Genomic DNA, 20945 nt, shown 5'->3' with positions numbered 1-20945 from the left:
TTGCATTGCATGAATAATTCTCACTTTACAATTCATGTAATTCAGTTACTTTGATTATTATCATCATATTGGCTACAACAGCATTAAAATGGAATAGATTTTAAAGATATGCCTTATTGGAGCAATAGTGCACTGCATTTAGTAATCCTGGGCAAAAGTGTGAAATCCAAGACTTATCCTCACAAGAAAATGTATTCCAATAGTAAATAATTGCACAGCATCTCATTTAAAGACAAATCCTGTGATATTGCCTCTCAAAGTTATTTAAAGTTCATGCAATACCAGAAGGCAATAACAAAAAATATTACAGGATCCCATGCTGGAAACTGTAGATGCTGTAATTGTTTAATAAAAAAAAAATGAAATAAAATTAGCAGGGCTACGTCCTTAATCAGAATGCATCAACGTGCAGAGAAAACAGAAACTTATAGAAAGCTCAGCAGTAATGCTCCTGTCATATGAGATGACAATCTCACGGGTGTGTTTTAAGACACCGGGGTGAAAAGGCCAAAACCACACTCATCTCAGAACATGAGAGAGAGAGAGAAAGAGAGAGCGAGAGAGATAGAAAGAGAGCAAGAGAGAAAGCCACAACAACAAAAAATTGATACCGAATACTATTAACATCTTAAAGCATCATCCTAAAAAATGAGCCCCTTTAGTTTCTCGTTGTGAATAAGGAGCCATTCACACCTGCCTGGAAGCGAATCTCACCTCACGGTTCAGGTGTTAATGAGATGCGGGGAGCATTACTCAGGATTCACTTGCAAAAAAGTGACCCGCCCCCTCTCATTTCCAAAAGATTCCCCAGGGATTGGTCCTGTCCCATCCTCCCGGTCGCTGAAAGAGTTAAGGGTGTTGCACCTGTCCTATCAAGACACCTGTCTCCAGGCTCCCGGCCAATCAGACGCGAGTGAGGGAATCTACCTGTCAGGGCGGAAAAAAATAAAGCAGAGGCACCAGGGCAGGTAGGACTCAAACCGTTCCTTTCCCCCCCTGGAGAAACCACTCTTTCCTTCTGCTGGACACACACTCAGTACTGACAGGGACCCAAAGGAACTTATCTCTGGAGATTCTGCAAGAAGTCATGACCAAAGAGTTTGAGTGAGTAACCAGTGTGGATTTCCTATTACGCTCACTGTGGTGATTCTTTATTTCAATTAATCATTATTATTATTATTTTTATTTTTAAAATTTTTATTAGAGCCCTTTCTTGCTCGTTGTGGAGCTTTAAACGTAAACTGAAAAATGTTCTTTTTAAAAAAAAAAATCTTTTCTGTTTTTGGAATTTTGAAGTAATGTAGCGAAGGGGAATGGTTTAAAAAACCTTTTTATTTTTATTTTTTAAACTGTTTTAAATTTCATTAGTTACCTCTGCTCGCAGAGAAATGAATCCAGGCAAACGCACAGTCTGGTTGTGTTGTGTTTGGAGCGTGCCGTGCATGGCGTACGTCAGTACTGCGGGTGGGAAAACTGTCCCTTAGTCACCCTCTGGCTCACGGCGAAAGACGAAACTAGACAAGTTTGCTCAAAACATTTTTTTTTTTTTTTTTTGCGTTGTTGAGTATCCTTCCAGGGTAACACAGCAGCAGCGTGCAAAAAGCTGGCAGATGAGCTATATGTCTCCTGGGCTATCACGGGAATATGAGTAACGCTGGATGTCTCTTTTCCTCCTGTTTTTTACTGTGGTGCACTTTGAGACCTGTTTTCTTTTTTTTTTTTTTAAACAAAGATTTAAAGAAAAAAAAAGACAGGAAAAAGGCAGGATGCTCTTTCATAGGGAAAGATGATCCAAGCTTTTTCTCCCTCTCTCTCCCACTCTCTCTCTCTCTCTCTCTCTGGGAATACAGTAAAAAAAAAATTTTTTAAAGCCAGCGGAGGGCTTGGGGGGGGGGGGGGGGAGGTTGAGATTGAGACCCGTCTGAGTTTCAGAGATGTTCCCCTTCTGAGGGGTCGTGTTGACGTTGTCCTTGGGGGATGTGTGTACAAAGCAGGAGAGGAAATGGGTAGCCCGCAAAAGCCCAAAAACCTGCGTTAGTGATCCCTGACTCACGTTTCTCTCTCTCTCTCTCTCTCTCTCTCACACACACACACACACACGCGCTAACCTGTGGCTGGGTTACCTTTAAAAGGTCTCCGCATTTAGCGCCTTACGTGCAGCATCTGAAGCCGCCAGGGGCGATCGGGCACACAGTGTTTCACGTCTGTGTCTCCTGCGTTATTTAACGAGTCCACCTGAAGCGCGCGAAACGGTGTCACTTCCAGGCGCTCGAGGAGCTCGAGGCCGACCGGGTTTCGATGGTCAGGCAAAGGGCCGCGGAGCGGTGACGCCGCGGCGCCGTTTCACAGGGCCCACACCTGTGCCGGAATTCCACCTGCGCTCTCTCCCAGGAGTCGCAGGTGCGCTCGCCGAGCAGGTGCACGGCCTCCCCACAGGGCCGAGCGAAAGCCTAGCAACAGCAGCAGCGGGGGGGGGGGGGGGAACCTAGATCTACTAAACTACTGCACTCTTCCCATTCGGAAACTACAACAGAGAATACATTTGGACATATTAAGAGGAATGCTGGTATTTTTTCCTTAAGGGCAGGGGTGGGGGGGTGGGTGGGTGTGAGGTGTGTGGGAAAAGGGGGGAGGAGGGGGGAGCTAATTAAATCATTCCCTCCGAGGTGTTCAGTTGCCTAAAATCGTGCCTTTTCCTTGCGTCGGCGCGGCTGGCTGCGTGTCTGCGATGGGTAAACCGGGCTCTGTTTGCGCTCCGTCTTTGCTTGGCAAACCCAGCGGGGAGACACACAGGGGGATTAGCCCAGTAGCCTGGAGAGGCTCAAACAAACCCCCCCCCCCCAGGTCCCAGCCCTTTTGTGCTCCCAGCCCACAGGAAATTCATCCGTTTGCTTATGCGACAAATCCTGAAACCAATTCGGGCTTTTTTTTCTTTCTTTCCCTTTGTTTTAAAAACATATATATATATATATATATATATATATTGGCTGCTCGTGTCTTCCGGGGTCTTCCAGGGTCGGGTCTTCCGGGTCAAATTTGATTTTTAAAGAAATTACTTGACGGAGAAGTGAGACCGATAGCTCATGGAACTGCGTATAAAAATAAATGTTGTATGAAATAAACGTATCACGTAAGGGACCTCTGTGTGACAAAACTTACTGCTGATTTTAAGTAAAACTTAAGGGGAGGCTGAGAATGAGAACCTATTGATGACAAGTTTTTTTCTTTCTCATACCCAGCCGCTACTATGGAAAAGAACTCATTTCTGTTGAAGTAAAGTCAGTAAAAATTTCAGTCTTAAATTCTGAAAGAGCACGTTTTACATCAGATTATTTAACATTAAATTGTGGAAAAAACTTAACTGAGTAAAATGAACACTGAACATTTTAGTCTGTGGCTCACGAGACCACATCCTCAGAAATATTCCAGGATCACAAGCAGTCGATGTGTCCCCCCGCTCCCCCCCCCACCCCCCCACCCCCCCACCTGAAATATAACGTAACCTAACGCGGCTTAGGAACAGCAAAAGGAGTCGATCAGCGTTCAACCAGCATCCTGTGCGTGCGTACACGTGCGTGTGCGTGCGTATGCGTGTGGGTGGGTGCGTGTGTGTGCGTATGTATGTACCTGCGTGTGCGTGGGTGGCTTAGCGAAACGCTGCGCAGCTGTCTGTTGAACTGCCCCAGCACTGATGCGGCGACACTTTCAGCTTCTCTGTACAAGCTGTGGTTTTGCAATCGAAACCATCGTAGCCTGGGGCTACAGCGCGGAAAGGCGTGCTGTTTAAAAAAAAACGCAGCTCCCCGTACCGCACCACTGTCGGTTTTTTTTTTCTTTCTTCTCTCTCTCTCTCTCTCTCTTTTTCCTTTAAGGTGGCTGCAACACCGTGAGGCTTAGTTGAGTCAGCTCAGAATAATACCCCAGTGAAGGCCCGATGATTACTTTTATTTGTCCATTCATTTGATATGTATTTACGTTGCGCCTGGCTGAAGTGGCAATTCACAGTTCTGATGAACGAGGCTAAACTCCTGTTTCAGTCTTTTTTTGAAAGCAAGTGTGTGTTAGTCACTGAGGGGAGCCAAAGAAAAGGACTGTGTAAGTCCAGGCCGTAGCGACAGTTAGTGTCCCATTGGAACTCCATCCTGAGCTTCTGATCGGGAACAAAAATCACAGATTACAACAGCAACCACAAAAACAACATTCTGTCCAATCAGAAGCTCAGGCCGGAGCTAGTGTCTCATCGGAACTCCAGCTCGATCTTCCGATTGGGCAGAAAATAAAAGATTTTTTATAAAAAAAAACAAATAAATAAAACATGTATGTAAATGTATGTACCGCAGCAATGCTAATCACTGAAGTCCCTCCCACCCCACAGATCTCTGATGGTTCTGCAAAACGAGAGCTACAACACGCAGCGTTTCTACGACAGCTACGCCATGGACACCTGGAAGTCGTACGTCGACGGGTCCGTGACGGAGCCGGACCGGACCCGGGCCCGGCTGAGCAGCGAGGACGACGTCACCGCCATCTCCCTGCTCTGCGACCCTTTCAAGGTAGTGACACGTCCGATGACATCACACCCGGAAAAAAAAAAAAAAAAAAAACGCCAAGGCCCGTCCGGCCAAAAACATCTTCGAATGGCGTCGGGGGGGGGGGGGGGAGCGGCCCTTTAAGCAAACACATGTTTTCAACAATCAGGAAAAATGCAAAATGATTTTGTGATATTTACGAATGTCTTTCTTTTCAACCCGTCTTAAGAGCCAGAAAGACCAGAAGATGGTGGCCTGTGGCCGCAGCAGCAGTGTGTACAAGCCCCTGGAGAGGTAAGGAAGCCTCACGCTGCCTGTTTGCTCAGGGCTCCTGCGCCACAATGGCCTGTCTCAGGGTTTGATTGGGCAGAAAAGCAAGATGCATGAGCTGTTCAGAGGAACAGGAGTGGGTAGCCGAACAGCTGCGTGTGCGTGTGTGTGTGTGTGTGTGTGTGTGTGCACATGCACGTGTCTGTGTGTGTGTGTGTGTGTGTGTGTGCATGTATGTGTGTGTGTGGGTGTGCACATGCGTGTGTGTGTGTGTGTGTGTGCGTGTGTGTGTCAAGACTGGTTCCCACCCTCCACCCTCCTCGAACTGAGCTGCAGAAAGCAAGGGCTTTGCAGAGGTCACATTCAGGTGACAGGACAATCCAAACTTTACACACAGAGAAGGGGATTAAGAGATGGTACACCTCATCCCGCGCCTGAATCTATGAGTCACTGCAGAAATTAGCCTGCTTCTGAGTGAGGGATCTTTGTTTTGGGAAGAATGGGTCTTTGGTTGGGCTTGCTGTTTCTCCTTAGGTAAAGCCGACAGAGAAGAGTGAATGAATGAAATGGGATTAGATACTATCCTCACAGGTTTCTCAAGGTTTCCACCACAAATCCTCAACCCGGTTAAACACACTTGTCTTGTGATTTTTTTTTATTTTTTAAAAAGAACAAAAAAGCAAAGAAAAAAGAAAGAAAAAAACCGGAACACACATTTGCGCAACAATTAAAACTCAGCTGGAGTTTTATTTATGAGCTACAATGAGGAGACAAATTACGCCTCGATTATAAAAGAGATTAGCAATTAGCATTAGCCTGAGGACAACACACCTGACGGCCATTTTCTCCCTCTTCCCGTGTCCTCATCAGGAGCCTGAGCACCACCCTGCCGGACCTGGCAGCCCTGGAGAGCCCCACCCACATCATGAAGCTGCTGTCCGAGAGCATGTCCACCTCCCAGCCACAGGAGGCGCTGGACCTCAACAAGAAGCTGGCGCCCCTGTGCCCGCCCAAGCACGGCGCCCACCAGGACGACTTCATCGTGCCCGGCGCCGAGGCCTACGACCGCCACACCATCAACCACCTGTTCGACGTCATCCTCTCCCCGCCCGCGCAGCAGAAGTGGGCGAGCGACACCGGCTACATGGAGGCCAGGCCCGAGGTACAGCCCGCACCCCCCCGCCTCCCCGAACGATCGCGAGCCAACCGTTAGCCGTTAGCCATCTTCCTGACGTTAAAGATTAGATCCCCACGCACTGATTAGATCGTGTTACAGCGATTTACAACAAAAAAAAAAAAAAACAGATTATTCCATTATTATGTGAAGTGGAGGAACTTGGGTTGCTTGTAGCTCAACTCGTGGGGGCTGCAGGTTCAAATCTCAGTGTGTATCAAGCTGGAACAAAAATGGATATTATAGCCGGAAAAAAAAGAGAAGGTGAAGGGATCTGCTGATAACACAATGAATGTACTGAAAGATGCCTTCACTTTCTCAAGTTAAGGATGAGTAGTGTGTGCTTCTTAGGTTCCTCTCTCTCTCTCTCTCTTTCCCTCTCCTCATGACAGTCTCTTTCTTCCCCCAAACAGTCCCTGCCCTACAGTGACCCTCTCCTCGTCGAGCAGACCAGTCCGGTGTACTCGGACTCCTACACAAACTCCCCCCCGGACAGATACAGGTACGCACCGCAGGACGTCCCGAACAGCACTGTTCACTGCGTGCCTACATGGTAATTTACACCCCTCTTTTTCGATCAAAAACGTATTTATTTTATTTTATTTATTTTTTTAAACTTTTGCTTAAGCGAGATCGTCGTAAGACAAGTCCGGTAACTGAGGCGGTAGCAGCAGTCTCGCTTGCCTTAGCTGACTGGAGATTAGGAAGCTAACCCCCCCTCTCTCCCCCCCCCCCCCCCCCGATATTCCTCCGTCCGGCAGGAACGACTTTCAGTTCATCCTGGGCGCTCCACGAGCCTCGCAGCACAAGACCACCGAAATGCCCATGGTCTACCTGAACAAGGGCCAGTTCTACCCCATCACCCTGCAGGGCATGGGCGCCGACAGCGCCGCCGGACTCTCCTCCAGCAAAGTCAAGGTGGGTCTCGCCCCAGACGAACCCCGTCGCACGCTGATGACATCACAACAGGGGGGATACCGACCACTTTTTATTTCCCGAAGCGGCGGCTTCCTGCAGGCTCACGTGAACCCCCCGGTTCCCGCTAAAAGAATGCAGGCTTCCTTTCAGTTAAAAAAAAAGCGGTTTAAAAATGCCGTAGTGCCTACTAGATAAGAGTAGACTAGATTACTCTTTCTTTCTCTCTCTCTCCCTCTCTCTTCTCTCCTGATGGGAGCTCCTTCCGTTCTCCAGTTTGTGAGGAGGTGTTTGGAGTGGGTCTGCGCTGGGTCAGTGTTGCCGTTGCCGTGTCGCTCTCTGGTCCCTGGGCCGTGCGTGGCTCTTTCTATTTTTTCTTTCTTTCTTTCTTTCTTTCTTTCTTTTCTTTTCTTTTTTTATCAGGAAGGGAGGAGATGCACTGCCTGCCAGTGACAGCTCCCCTTTGTGAGGTAGAGAAAGGAACACACACCGAACTGGCACACGGCTAAGACCCAAACACAAGGGCGAATCACAGTGATTAATCAACCCAGTGTCACAGCCAGTGGCACACAGTTCATACGTGCTCAATTTAAATAACACCTCTTCTCTCTCTCTGTCGCTTTCTCTCTCTCCATTCTCTTTCTCTTTCAATCTCTTCATCCATTCCTATGCTTTTTTTCTCTCTCCCTTCAACTCTCCCTCTCTCTCTCTCTCTCATCTATCTCTGTCCCTCTCCATTTCATTCTCTCTCTCTCTCTCTCTCTCTCCATTCTCCCACTCTATCTCTTCCCACCCCCTTCTTCCCTTTTTTTCCCTCTCCCTCCCTCCATCTCTCCAGACGGTGATCATGGCGGTGTTCGAGAACGACAAGAACGCCGAGGTCCAGCTCAAGTGCTGGAACCACTGGCACGCCCGGCAGCCCACCATCAAGCAGAGGGTGATCGACATCGGTAAGGAGCAGCGGCCGCCTCCCTCACACCGTCACACTGACGGGACCTCGCGTTTGCAAAGCGTCAACGACAACAAAAAAAAAGCTATCGAATTACCCATCACAGCAGCAACAAACAAAGTAAAACAATGACACTGAGTCTAAATCTGATGAGCAGCGACAACGTCCTCACTGTATACGGCCGAATACCATTTCCAATTGCTAAAATTTTTTTTTTTTAATTAAAAAAATGTTAAAAATCCACGGCCATTTTTGAACCTAACGGACAATTAACGGCTCTTTTTCCCTCCTAGCGGACTACAAGGAGGTCCTGAGCGGCATCAGCAACGTGGAGGAAGTGGCCTTCAACGCCCTGTCCTTCATCTGGAACACCAATGAGGAAGCCAAGGTGAGGCCTCCCGAGAGGACCAGGAGCCAACCGGGGGGGGGAGCTGGTGGGGAGGGGGGCGGTCTTTGATTTGATGTCAGAAGTACGAGTAACACACACGTACAAATGCACGCACACACACGCGCACACAGACACAGACTCAGGCACACACACACGCACACACACACACGCACACAGACACAGACTCAGGCACATACACACACACACTCACACGCACACACACACACTCTCACACACACACACACACACTCAGACACACACGCACACACACATACACACACACACACAGACACACACTTACTCAGACACACACACACAAACACTCACACATACACACACATGCACACACACACACACACGCTGCGTGTCAGGCAGGTTCTTCGCTATGCGCACACGCCCTGCGTGTTTACCCGGCAGAGTCCTGCGTTTCCCTGAAAGCAGGGCGATGGTGTCATAATCGCACCCTCGGCCCGCCCTCGGCCCGCTCGCCCGTCCCGCTCGCTCGCCCCGCTCGCTCGCTCGCCCGCCCGCCCGTCACCAGGAGAGCGGAATCCTAGGCATGCACCTGCCCCGGGGGCCTGTCACCACAGCACTCAATCTGATCCTCCGCTCGCCCCCAGGGCGTCTCAGGGGCGGGACAGCGAAACTGGGAGCAGGGCGAGGGAGGGGGGAGGAGAGAGAGAGAGAGAGAAAGAGAGAGAGAGAGAGAGAGAGAGAGAGAGGAGGGGAGAGAGCGAGGGGGAGAGAGAAAGGGGAGAGAGCAAGGGTGGAAAGGGGAGAGAGAGAGAGGCAGAGAGAGAGAGAGAGAGAGGGGGATGGAGAGAGAGGGGGAGAGAGAGAGACAGAGAGATTATCACCTTCTTCATATAACTATTATTACTAGCATTATTAGTGCTGTACTTATTATGTACAGTCAGACTTTTTTATTCAGCGCTGTTGTCATTTTCTAAACATATATTTAAGCCCAGTCGTAATTTTATAAACGTGTCCATTTATTTTTGTTAATTGGTGGCAGCGCCTGTTTGAGCATCACTGCAAGTTGAACGCCTTGAACAATTGTTCCAGTAAAGCATATGTTCATGTGAATGCGATTTTTAGAAGGGGGGGAGGGGTGCTGGGAGGGGGGGTGAGGGCAGGGCCAGGGGTGGTGGAGTCACGCTCCATTTTCACTGAAGGCACCTGCCTCCCGTCTTATCGGAGGCGTAGGAACAGGAAGCTGCTCCCCGGCCTCCGGCCAACTGCTCTCACAGGGTTGCGGGGAAGAACATGGCGTACATTTCAAAGAAGCGAGGGAAGGGGGGGGGGCAAGGGGGGGGGGTCACAGACAGAGGCGCCAAACACTGCACGGGCAGAGAGCCTGGGCATCCAAACACTGCAGAAATAATACGATGATAATAATACTAATAATGCTTTTTTTTTTTTACATTTACTTTAGCTGTTTAGCAGGGGCTTTTATACAGAGTGACTTACACAGCTCTTACATTCTCTCACATAAGATCCATATTTTACTTTAAGTAACTTGGGTCCAGTGCCTTTGCCCAAGGGGGCAACAGCAGTGCGTCACCTGGGAATCAAACCTGCAACCTCAGAGTTACGAGGCCAGTCACCAGCCCATTATACGCTACAGACCAGCAGCTTTGAAATTAAATGTTTTTTAAAAAAAAGAAATTAACTGGGTGTATAAATCAAGGCGTTTGTTTTCCTTTCAAATGCCCACCCAGTTCACTCTTTTTTCTTTCCCAAACTTAGACAAGCCCCAGCCTGCCAATTAATTGTACCTTAATGAGGAAATCTGTAGTACAGTCATCATCCTGCGCAGGTGAAACTTTACTGCCCAATTAGCGGGTGCGGTTTGGCATGCCACTCTCTGTTCGTGACTTAAGAGGCGGCGGCAAATCGACGCGATGCGGCAGCCTTCGGTTGTGCCAAAACAAACCGCCTGGCGCCCTTCCGTTTCCGGCCTCCAGGTGGCAGTGTGTCTCGCCCGCCACCGTGCGTCTCACCGTCTGTCGTGGTACTGTCTTTCTCAGGTGTACATCGGCATCAACTCGCTGAGCACAGACTTCTCCGCACAGAAGGGGGTGAAGGGTCTCCCCCTGAACCTTCAGATCGACACCTATGACTACAGCACGGGAAGCAACAGGCTGATCCACCGGGCGGCCTGCCAGGTCAAAGTGTTCTGCGACAAGGTGAGCACCCCACCCCCCCAATCCCACACAGGCTATGTCTCTGTCACTATTTCATGGGGTGATGAGCTGGAAGTTGAAGTGTAAACAACTATAATAACCAGCTATTCACATCCTGTGTATTTGTATTTGAGTGTTACCGGGTTAAAAAAAACATGGCCCAATCTATTTTCTCTCAACCGTTGCCGTATTCCGGTATCTGATACGTCTGCGGAAACGGGCGGCGTCGCTGCAAAAGCGACTCCAAATCAGCGCAGCTCAGTTATAAAATATATACAGTATATAGATTTTTTTTTTTTAAACCCACCAACGCTGTCTACTACATCCCAATCTACCCTGTACTGAGTAGAAATGGCGAGCGTAGCAGCCGTGACGACCTTGCCCCTGTATCAGATAACTGACAGCGCCGAGCTGGTGGCAGCGTCGACAGCGCTGAACTAATCTCTCCCATCTGTTTGACCTCACCTGTCTCACCGGAGTGTCTGCACCTCGCGCTGTTTTGACACACTGCGCTCGACCGGTTTTTTTTTCCGGCAAAGAGAAAGGGCTCTTCTGTGATTGAAGAACGTTACGGAGTGCGCCATTGGGATTTTATTTATTTATTTATTTTTTTACCGCGTGCTGTACTGACTCAACCTTTACAGCCAGAAACACGCTACTCTCAAGTAAAACATTGAACTGCTATTCCGCACGCACATAATCGTTCTTAAAAACCACAGAAAATAATAACAATAGTAATAATAAAAAAAAAAAAGCATTACTGAGTGTATAATGCAGCAAACAAACCAGCAAGCTGGCTGTAGTTTTGGTTTAGTCCAGTTGCCACTGTTGTCTTTCAGACAAGTACAAAATCTATGAAATTGCGGTGGTAATTACCCACAATTCCTGTACTTTCTGAAGACCAGGTATTTGTCCTCTGGGTTGATTCTCATTGCACTTTATGACAGTAAATGTTCTGGGACATTCCTGTAAACTGGCCTCCGAGTGACTTATTTAATTGGCTGCTCGCGACCTTTGGAAAACGTCTCGAGGCGTGTTCAGCCAGACACGATGCTAACAAAGACAGCCGTGTATCCCTTTAAAAAAAGAGAAAAGTTTAGTGGGCGTTTTACCGTTGCGCAGAATACAAGTGGCACACGGTGTTTAAAAGGTTTCGTGAAATCGCAGTTCTGACCCCATCATTTTGCTGACTCCCATGCAATGCTTCTACCCACCAGGGTGCGGAGAGGAAGATGAGGGACGAAGAGAGGAAACGGGTGAAAAGGAGGGTCAAGAGCAGCGACAGCAGCAACAACAGTAAGTTGCCCCATTTCCTCGTGTGACGTCACTGCCTTCTTAACATAAGCACGGCTCATCTCTGCCGATGAGAAAAGAAATGAAACGTCACTTAATAATTATTCATTAATAATGAGGCTGAATGCAAGAATCAAAGAGCGATTACTTCTGAACAAAACCTGGTTGTTCATTTTGTTCTTGCTCATAAAAAGGGACATGTGTTTCTTCGACTAAATGCTCAAGAAAGTACAGTGTGTTGAACAAAACTTAGTCAAACACTGAACAACAGTCCTTGAAGAAAACACCACCTTTGGAAGGTGAATACCTTAAAAAACTTTAAACTTAAAAAAGTGTGGTTCCTAGACCCAAGCAATTGATTGAGTCACAAACTTGAGTGTCAGGCATACAAAGCCACAAATATTTATTGGTGTATTTTCTTACAGACAAATTTCTGCAGTATTTTTTTTTTTTATTATTCTGAGGAAGCAGGCAGGCTGCCAGAGCTTGCTGGTGCTCATGCGCTGTGCACTGCAAGGCATTCCCAAGGAAACCTTTTTGAAAAGGGCCTCTGCAAAAGACCAGATGAGACCTGTGGATTAGCGAGCTGTTGAAGTGCGCCTCTCGGGTCCGAGTTGTCGCTCTTCTGAGCGGTTAAGCGAGCCGCGCCGAGCCCTCCGAGCGAAACCAGACTGTAACCCAATCCGGACAGTAATCGCTGCCTTCGACGCATCGGAGCCTGTCTTTCCACGAGTCTGGCTCTCGTTCCTCTTCCAGGCCCGTCTCCTTTAACCGGGACGCCCCGCTCTGTGGGTCCCCAAAGTTGCGCGAACCTCGCAGACGACCGAGGCTGGAAGCAATTCCGCTTTCAATTCTGAGCGTTCGGAAGAGAAATCTGTGAACTGATAAAAGCCCATAATGTTCAGTTTAGTTTATTTTTCTGAACCGAAAACGGCAGTCGATCCAGGCTCTACAGATGACCGCACTATCAATCTTTTATTGAAGACGACACTTTCTGACGATGGCCGCTAGAAAAAACACCTGTCCCCTTTAAGTCCAAATTCCAACATCATTACAGGCATTTCAGGCAGACTTCAGACACGTGGTTCTTAAACGATGGACCGAGGACCTCTGCAGAGTGCTCTGTGCCAACTTAATTATAAATAGTGGACTGATTGATTGATTGATTGATTGATTGATTGATTGATTGATTGACTAACCCCCCGCCCTCTTCCCCCTTTGACAGATTCCAGCAGTAAGCAGTCAGTGGTGTCCAGCTCTATCGGAGGCGACTGCACGTACTTCAAAGCCCTGGATGACCTGGTGACCCAGCCTGTGCTGTTCATCCCCGAGGTGCACTTCTCCAACATGCAGCGCTTTGGCCTGGTACGTTTCTCCTCCTCCCAACACCCCCCCCCCCCCCCATCTCTCGCTCTCCCTCCCTTCTTCCCTCCCTCTCTCTCCCAGGAGTCTGGGATGTTGAGTCATATCCATATCCTTATGACCCCTGGGGGGGTGTTTAGAAAGTAATGAAAGGAGGGGGAAAAAAAAAAAAGTTGGGAAAAAGTGTGGGAAAAAATAGTGTGGGAAGGAATGAAAGGAGGGAGGGGACGGGACGGGGAACGAGTCTGGGACGGGAGGAAAAGCACTTTCTCAGATCAGAAGAGCGGCAGAAGGTTTTTTTCCTTTTTGGCACGCTGTTGAATTTCCTCAGTATGAAACTCAAGTGGGGCCATGGAGTCTGACTGCAGCGGAGATTAACCTGTCAGAGCTCAGATTAAAGCAGCGTGCGCGCAAACACACACACACACACACACACACACACACCCGCACACACACGCACGCACGCGCACACACACACACGCACACTCACCCACACGCACGCGCACACACTCACTCACACACACACGCACACACAACACGCACACACGCACACACACACACGCACTCACACACACCGCACTCACACACACACACACACACACACACACACACACACACACACACACGACACTTAGGAGTCCCCGCGCTGTCTCATCACACAGTGCTGAAGAGGTGCTTTTCAGACTCGCTGACAGAAAGTTGAGTGGAGTGTTGTTTGGGCAGGCCAGTTTCCCACAGTCTGGAAATTTTGGAGGAGGGGGAGGGGGCGGCGCAGGGAGGGTGGGAGGTAGGGGGGAGGCAGTGCGTGTGTAACTCACCTGTGTGATAAGGACTGCATTCCAGCACACCACCTTGGTTATCTCTCCTCTTCATTGTAGTTGCAGGGAAGAATTTAGTGCAGGACTGTAAGGGGGGGTAATGATGGCTGTGCAGGGAAAGGGGCGTGGTGGGGGTGGGGATGGGGGGCTTTTTGGGCCTGGGGGCGTTAGGTAAAAGCTGTCCTGCAGGTGTCTTCTGTTTCTCAGTGAGGCTCAAAGCCCTCTGCTGTCCTCCGGGGCCAGACACTGTCACCACGACACGGCTCATATCAAAGAGAGAGAAGAAGAAGAAAATACACACATTCCTCAATGTCCCCACGCCCCACACCCACACCACAAAATAAACAATAATAATCTTTTTTGTTTCACGTATGAAGGTTTAGACACACATGATTTGGGGGGGGGGGGATAGGGGCTTGAATTTGAGGGCGCACCGAGTGAACATACCATAGAGGTATTGGGCCGCTCGACTTTCGCAACACCTGAGCCCTGACGCAGGAAGGTTGCATAATGCGAGTGGCGGGAGGTGGCTCACCCCTGACTTTCGTGTGTGTGTGTGTGTGTGTGTGTGTGCGTGTGCTGTCTTCTCTGTGAAGAGGCCGTGTCGCAAACCATTACATCTCTGACCGTGTCTTTCTCTCCCGTTTCCATGACAGCAGAACCCCCCTGTGACTCTGGAGGACGCTGAAAGGTAACGATCTTTTCGTCTCCACCGTTAAACACTCGAATGCATATGCTCACATATGTATGTACATTGATGTTACATATTGTAAGCGTACAGTTACTGTCCACGAGGACCTGTTTTGACAATGTCGGTTAATGTCCTGTGATTTTGCTCAGTCTTTGTGTGGAGTGGCTTGGGCACAAAGGAAATTCCAACAGCGAGATGCTGTTGGCAGTTTTCATTTGAAATCCGGCTTGCTTTCATTCTGCAACAAGAGCCGCAATGTTTTTTCGTGAGGCCATGGCTAACCAGTCTCGTTTTTGTCATCTTTTTTTCCAGGAACTCACTGAAAAGGAGAATCTGCCCCCCTTACCCTGAGAACGGGGAGCAGTGCAGCCCCCCAGCCACGAAGCACCCCCGGCAGGAGGAGCAGCAGAGAGGTAAGGGCGGGACAGAGCGGATGGGACGGGTGGGGTGGGGTGGGGGTGGGGGTGGGGGTGGGGGTGGGGGGGGTTATTTCCTGCACCAGTCTCGGGCCCAATATCAGCGATAAACAACCGTCGTTTCCTTTTTTGTTCCGCACCCCCACACGCCAGGGGCTAACCTCTGTCCTTCTCCCCCCCCCCCCCACCCGCAGTCCTTCTGTACGTGCGGACCGAGGCCGAGGAGGTGTTCGACGCCCTCATGCTCAGCTCGCCCACTCTCAAAGGGCTCAAGATGGCGGTAAGCATCCTATCCACCTCCCCTCCATACCCCCCGATCCCCCATCGTTTTTAACCGTTCATGGAGGATTTCGCCAACAACCTGGCAGCTGTTCATTTCCGGGTTCACTCTCACGTCATTGCATTACATTACATTACATTCATTTGGCAGACGCTTTTATCCAAAGCGACGTGCAAAAAGTGCATTTCGTGGTCATAGACAACTGCTAAACGCAGGTTCCGTAAGGTACAATACTTATTTTGTACAGCTGTTTCTAGCCAAGAACACAGTTCACACAGTGAACACTATTCTGACCTAACCTCTGCAAAACAAACTAGGCAGAAGAATAAGCTACAGTATTAATAGCACGGGGGTGTTTGGTGATTGTGATGTCACAGTGGCCGGCAGCCTATAGGAGGGTTACCGCCGCCGTTGGCTTGACGCTAATATCGACGCCTTTCTTCTCTTCTTTGTTTTCCCTCCAAAACCAACAGATTTCAGAAAAGTACAACCTGCAAGAGGAGACAATCGGGAAAATCTACAAGAAATGCAAAAGAGGGTAAGAGCGAAAAAAAATCCCATCCCATTTCCATGCGCGGTGAGGCGGGGCTGTTGTCGTCGCTCGCTGCGATTGGACGAGCGGCCCCGTTCAGGGGAGGACAGGCATCTTCGAAAATACGGCCCCCTGGTTAGGGCGACCCCGCTCCACGAACCTGTTGAAGAAGAAGCTAATCTCATGTCAGCCCAGCCTTCGGGGGGGAAGCGGAGGGCGAAGCGGATAAACCTGTGGGCAGGGGAGGCGCTGCAGGATCTCGAGGAATGTGATAATTGCACCTTTCAAAAAAAAAAAAAAAAAAAAAAAAAAACAACAGAGAGGAGTTTCAAAACTTAAGGCGGGATGAGTCACACGATTGTTTTTCTTATTTGCGTTCCGCCAATCTGATGAGCAGACGAGCACCAGGAAGTCCTCGCGGTTTGCGTCGGTTTATGTGCGCGCCCTCACGGCGGAAAGAGATCGCCCATTCTGATAATGGCCGATGGCCCTGATTCGATAGCGAGGGCGCCATCCTATTGAGCAAAGGATTATGGGCCGTTTGCATTGTGCTGACCGGGAGGAGGGGGGGTGGGGGGAGGGGGGGGGGCTTCTGTGCAGATACACAAATATTAGACTGAAAGCAGGGAGTATAAGACACTGAAGCAGATCTGGCGCACAATGTTCCACGCAAGTTCCCCTGCTCTGCTTTTGGTTCTTCGCAGGCCCCACAGGGGAATGGGTGGATCAGGGGTTTTTTTTTTTTTTAAAAAAAGGAACGCGTAGGACTGTTTATAAAGAAAGCGGGTGCAGATCACCAGGCAACAAAAATGTTCTAAATTCGGGGAGAGGGAATGGAAAAGAACCGAAATTTGAGTTGATCACGAATCACATCTGGTGCCTAGTCACCATGACTTGCAGGAGAACCTGTACGCTTGACTGGTGTTAAAATATCCCGGGGGGGGGAGGAGGGGGGTACGTTGAGGGCGATGGCTCTGATGACATCCTGAAGAGGAAACTTACAGGTTCCGTGACATTTTCTCGTTCTTTAAGTCATCCTCTTCCCTCGGGCAGAGACGGAGTTTGGCAGCTCGCTCATTAGCAACACAAATAACATGGCTCTGATGAACAGAATTTTTCTTGTTTCGTTTTTTTTTTTTTTGGGCGGTGAGGTGTCTTCACGCTTGCCCTCACAGTGAGGGTCCTGCCGTCAACCGTAAACGCTAACATCAAACGAGCCCAAACGAGCCCAACAACCTATTTGCTCAGTCTCCAGATAATTAAATGTAAGATTTTTCAGGCTAAGTGCACAGGTCCTCTCTAAGCTGTAGGAGAATCCAAAAGGAGCAATGTTCTAAAGCTCCTGAAAGAACATCATCAACCATCACAGCCGTGCCAAAACAGCGCCGAAGGCGAACAATCACTGCGAGTTAGAAGACAGTCGATGTCATCACTGTCTTAAGTTCACACTCAGTGCTTCTGGTGTTCACTGTATGTTGTTTACTGAGCAGATTTTGTGCAAATGAATGTGAGCAGGACAGTCCCTTCGGAGCAGGACGTAGCGTTAACTTCCCCTCTCCCTGTCGCTTGTGTCTCCTCAGGATTTTCGTCAACATGGACGACAACATCATCGAACACTACAGCAACCATTCCGCCTTCCTGATGGAGGTCTCGGAGGCCATGGGGCAGTTTCAGGTCACTCTCACCGAGTTGTAATTGGGGTCCAGGCCACTGGGACCCCAGAGGAGTTCCGTGGGTTTCCGAGCCTACCTGCCGAATTTCAAAACTTTTTAAAAAGCACTGTCACTCCGGCGTCAGATGTCCAATCGGACTGGACCCTAGGCCTGTCGAAGTGCCCGCGGAATTCCAGAACCTGACCAGAGGACCAGCTCAGCACCAGAGCCGGGCTTTCAAACAGATGCTAACCATTGCCACTGTATATATCTCATCTAATAGCCCCTTTTGATATTTTATAATTATTATTATTTTTTTGGGGGGGTAACAAATATTTTATAACGTGAAAGCATTTATGATTAATATGCTGTAAATATTATATGTAAATAGACTTAATTATCATGAGCACAGGGAGCTGTTTTGCCAGCGGACAAGCAGATGAACTGATGTCTTGCTGGGAGCTATTGCTATTTCAAATTAGCCAAAAGTGTACGTTATCGCGTCATTCCCTTTTCAAGCTGCCATTCTCGCTGCTTAAAATACTTTAAAATTTCTTTTTTTTTTTTTTTGCAAAACATATTCATAGAAAAACAAAGTGTTGGGGATGGTGAGGTTGCTTATGACTTGTGTGATGAACATTTCTTTTACACTGTAGTATCTCCCATTAGAGGCTTGTATATGATTTTTTTTTTTTTTTTTTACTGGCTTAACACTGCCGATTTTGTTGCTAGCCTGTCATTTTCAGATCTAAATACAGCCAACAAGAGGCTTTTTAGACCCAAAGTCACACATTTCCTTCTGGAAGCCTGCACCTCGGCAGCGTTCCTTCGCTCAAACTCGGTCGAGGGCCCGCGAGCAAACATTTCGGGCTTTGTTTCGTAGCGCCGCTGGCGACGGCTCCGGCCACCGCCCGCGGCGTGGCCGCCCCTCCAGTTCATGACAACCACTAAGAAAGTGAACCACTGAGATTACTTTTACCGGGGGCCCCTTTCAAGATCCATCGCTGAGTTTATTCGCTGAAGGTTTAGGCCTGCTCTTCAAATGGGACTTCACAACATTTCAACGCTTTTGTATCTCTGTATTGTATTGTGTTGCCAAAGCTGTTTGTTGTTTTTTTTTTTTTTTTTTTTTACTGACAATGTGCCTGTTTTTTTTTTTTTTTTAAAGAAAATAAAATTTAAAAAATTATATTTCTTGTAGTCACTTCATTCATCCCTTTTTGGCTGGATCGCAACAGCGGGGCCAGCCCTACAAACGTGAATGTTTGTGACTGAGTGAGCGATGAAGTTACACCATCGGTCGGCCGAGTTCAGACACCCCAGACACTCCCACGTCACCTCTCTCCTCACTACCCCCCACTGGTTGCCTGTCATGGCTCGCATCAAATTCAAAACATTGGTCCTAGCATAGCAGGCAGTCAAGGGATCAGCCCCAGCATACCTCCATAAGATCTTAAAACCCTACATGCCAGCCAGACCCCTCCACTCCGCTACCTCCGGACACCTGGCACCTCCCCCGTCTTTGCACTTGCGCTTCCCGGTCACATCTCCTGTCTGTTTTGGCTCCACAATGGTGGAATGACCTTCCCGTGGAGGTCAGAACAGCTGAGACCCTGATCACCTTCAAGCGACGACTGAAGACTCACCTCTTCAGGCTGCACCTCTCCCCATACCTTCCTGTAGTCTCTAATTGACTATGTAAGCTTAGGTTTGTAGCTAGGTAAGCTGTTTATCTTAGTTTATTTTAATTATTGCACTTGGGCCTACTTAATTATTGCTTGTATTATTTCCATAGACTGCTCTGTTGCTGCTTTTGTTTGTGTTGATCAGATTATCCTATAGGGTCCAAGTTAAACTACGCGGTCGCTTCCTGCATTTGGACCTGTACTTCCCTCTAGAGTTTTCAGCACACTTGTTCCTGGTTATGGTTATACACTTTGTTGTACGTCGCTCTGGATAAGAGTGTCTGCCAAATGCCTGTAATGTAATGTAATGAGTTATGAAGCTACACCATTGTCAGCCGGATCACGTGTGTTAGGTCCAGCCATGTACTAGGTTTTAACCTGGTCTTGGTTGTATACAAGCTGGTAAATATGAGCCAATATAAAATTAATTTTCTTATTTTAGGAGAAAAACTGCTGTGAGGGGGCGGTGTGGTTGTGGTGCCTTCTTCTCTCAGTTTTACTGGCGGATCGCAAACAACTTAAAAGGTGCATACCGCCACCTACTGTACAAGAGTGTGTAACGTCATATCATTTCACCCTATTTCTTATATTCTACACACCAACCTTGTGTTTTTTAAAAAGGTAAAGAGTGTCTTCCTGGCAACTCCTACCACCTCTCCCTCTCCTTCTGTTCCCAGTATCCCAATGGTTGTAGTGCAGGCAGCACAGATAAAGGTTAGAACTAATCACGTAACTGGCCACTAGGGTTGTCAGAAATATCGATACTTACTGTTGTCAATGATGTTACAGTAAGGTTGTTGTTTTTTTTGCACTACTTAAGATAATTTAAAAAATATATATTTTAGTCTTTTTTTAAATATTGTTGTCTTTGATGTTACAGTAAGGTTGTTGTTTGTTTTGCACTACCTCAGACAACTTAAAAATATTGTTGTCATTGATGTTACAGTAAGGTTGTTGTTTGTTTTTTTGCACTACCTCAGGCAACTTAAAAATATTGTTGTCAATGATGTTACAGTAAGGTTGTTGTTTTTTTTTTGCACTACTTAAGATAATTTAAAAAATATATATTTTAGTCTTTTACAGCAAGGTTTATTTTGCACAAACTCAGACAACTTTAAAATATTGTTCCCATTTTTATTAAAAATATTTTTTATGCCTCTTAATCTGTTGTCATTTTTTCCCCCGTGGTATCGAAAATGGTATCGAATATCGATATTTTCCTGGGTATTGGTATCGAAGTTAGAAATTCTAGTAATTCCAGGTTTGAGTCCCCACTAGGACACTGCCGTTGGATAAGATCTGCTAAATGCCAGTAATGTAATGATCCAGACAAAATTTTCCAAATCGAAACGTTGGCTGTTGGATATTCATGAGCGAAAAAACGGAAAAACATTCCCATCTAGTGGTGAATCTAGAGTATTGGACCTGGACTGTATTATTAAAACTGGTAGGCCAGTTGCCAACCCCGCGATTTTCTCTTCGAACGGTTACTTTAAGGATGAGTCGGCAGTAGGGCTTCACATTAACTTTTTGGCTCTCCAGCCACTCAAACTTTTCACAGTTTGTATGTCTTGTCTTTATATTCTGTCATTGTATGATATGCTATGCATTATATTGTATGTAGATGCTTAAGGTTACGTGTACCCTGCCTGGCAAAAGTGACCGAAGCAACAGCGATACCGATAGCAATCGTCTATCTGCCAACGTGACTATCATCTAAACGCACAGATTAGAATTTCCCGGTCATTTTGATTCGCACGTCATTCAAAATGCTAAATTCTCATACTTTTTTCGCATGTGATGTA

The 20945-nt window shown here is 47.9% G+C and overlaps 1 protein-coding gene across 4 annotated transcripts; it reads left to right on the top strand.

Annotated features, from left to right (window-relative positions):
* Window positions 1–903: 903 nt before the first annotated feature.
* grhl3 (grainyhead-like transcription factor 3) lies at window positions 904–18645 on the top strand. 4 transcript variants are annotated; one of them, XM_064302106.1, is made up of 16 exons: window positions 904–1104; window positions 4376–4553; window positions 4759–4823; window positions 5670–5961; window positions 6387–6526; window positions 6735–6891; window positions 7727–7838; window positions 8131–8225; window positions 10256–10414; window positions 11629–11707; window positions 12930–13069; window positions 14544–14575; window positions 14888–14988; window positions 15186–15271; window positions 15745–15809; window positions 17384–18645. In XM_064302106.1, the coding sequence occupies exons 1-16, from the start codon at window positions 1088–1090 to the stop codon at window positions 17496–17498; spliced, it is 1833 nt and encodes a 610-aa protein (XP_064158176.1). In that variant the 5' UTR covers window positions 904–1087; the 3' UTR covers window positions 17499–18645. The 4 variants fall into 4 exon arrangements, with proteins under 4 accessions (XP_064158176.1, XP_064158168.1, XP_064158189.1 ...); XM_064302098.1 differs by having other exon boundaries at window positions 908–1104; window positions 14541–14575; XM_064302119.1 differs by having other exon boundaries at window positions 910–1104; window positions 6387–6475.
* The last annotated feature ends 2300 nt before the right edge of the window (window positions 18646–20945 follow it).

This window comes from Anguilla rostrata, chromosome 1 (assembly GCF_018555375.3).
Source record: "Anguilla rostrata isolate EN2019 chromosome 1, ASM1855537v3, whole genome shotgun sequence".
Classification (NCBI taxonomy): Eukaryota; Metazoa; Chordata; class Actinopteri; order Anguilliformes; family Anguillidae; genus Anguilla; species Anguilla rostrata.
This window is presented reverse-complemented; position numbering and strand designations above follow the sequence as displayed.

What these genes read in the sequence shown, in the direction of transcription:
- grhl3 (XM_064302098.1), top strand. An exon ending in TCAAAGTGTTCTGCGACAAG is followed by an intron (nt 10,415 to 11,628) that starts GTGAGCACCCCA and finishes TCTACCCACCAG; the next exon opens with GGTGCGGAGAGGAAGATGAG. An exon ending in TCAAAGGGCTCAAGATGGCG is followed by an intron (nt 15,272 to 15,744) that starts GTAAGCATCCTA and finishes CAAAACCAACAG; the next exon opens with ATTTCAGAAAAGTACAACCT.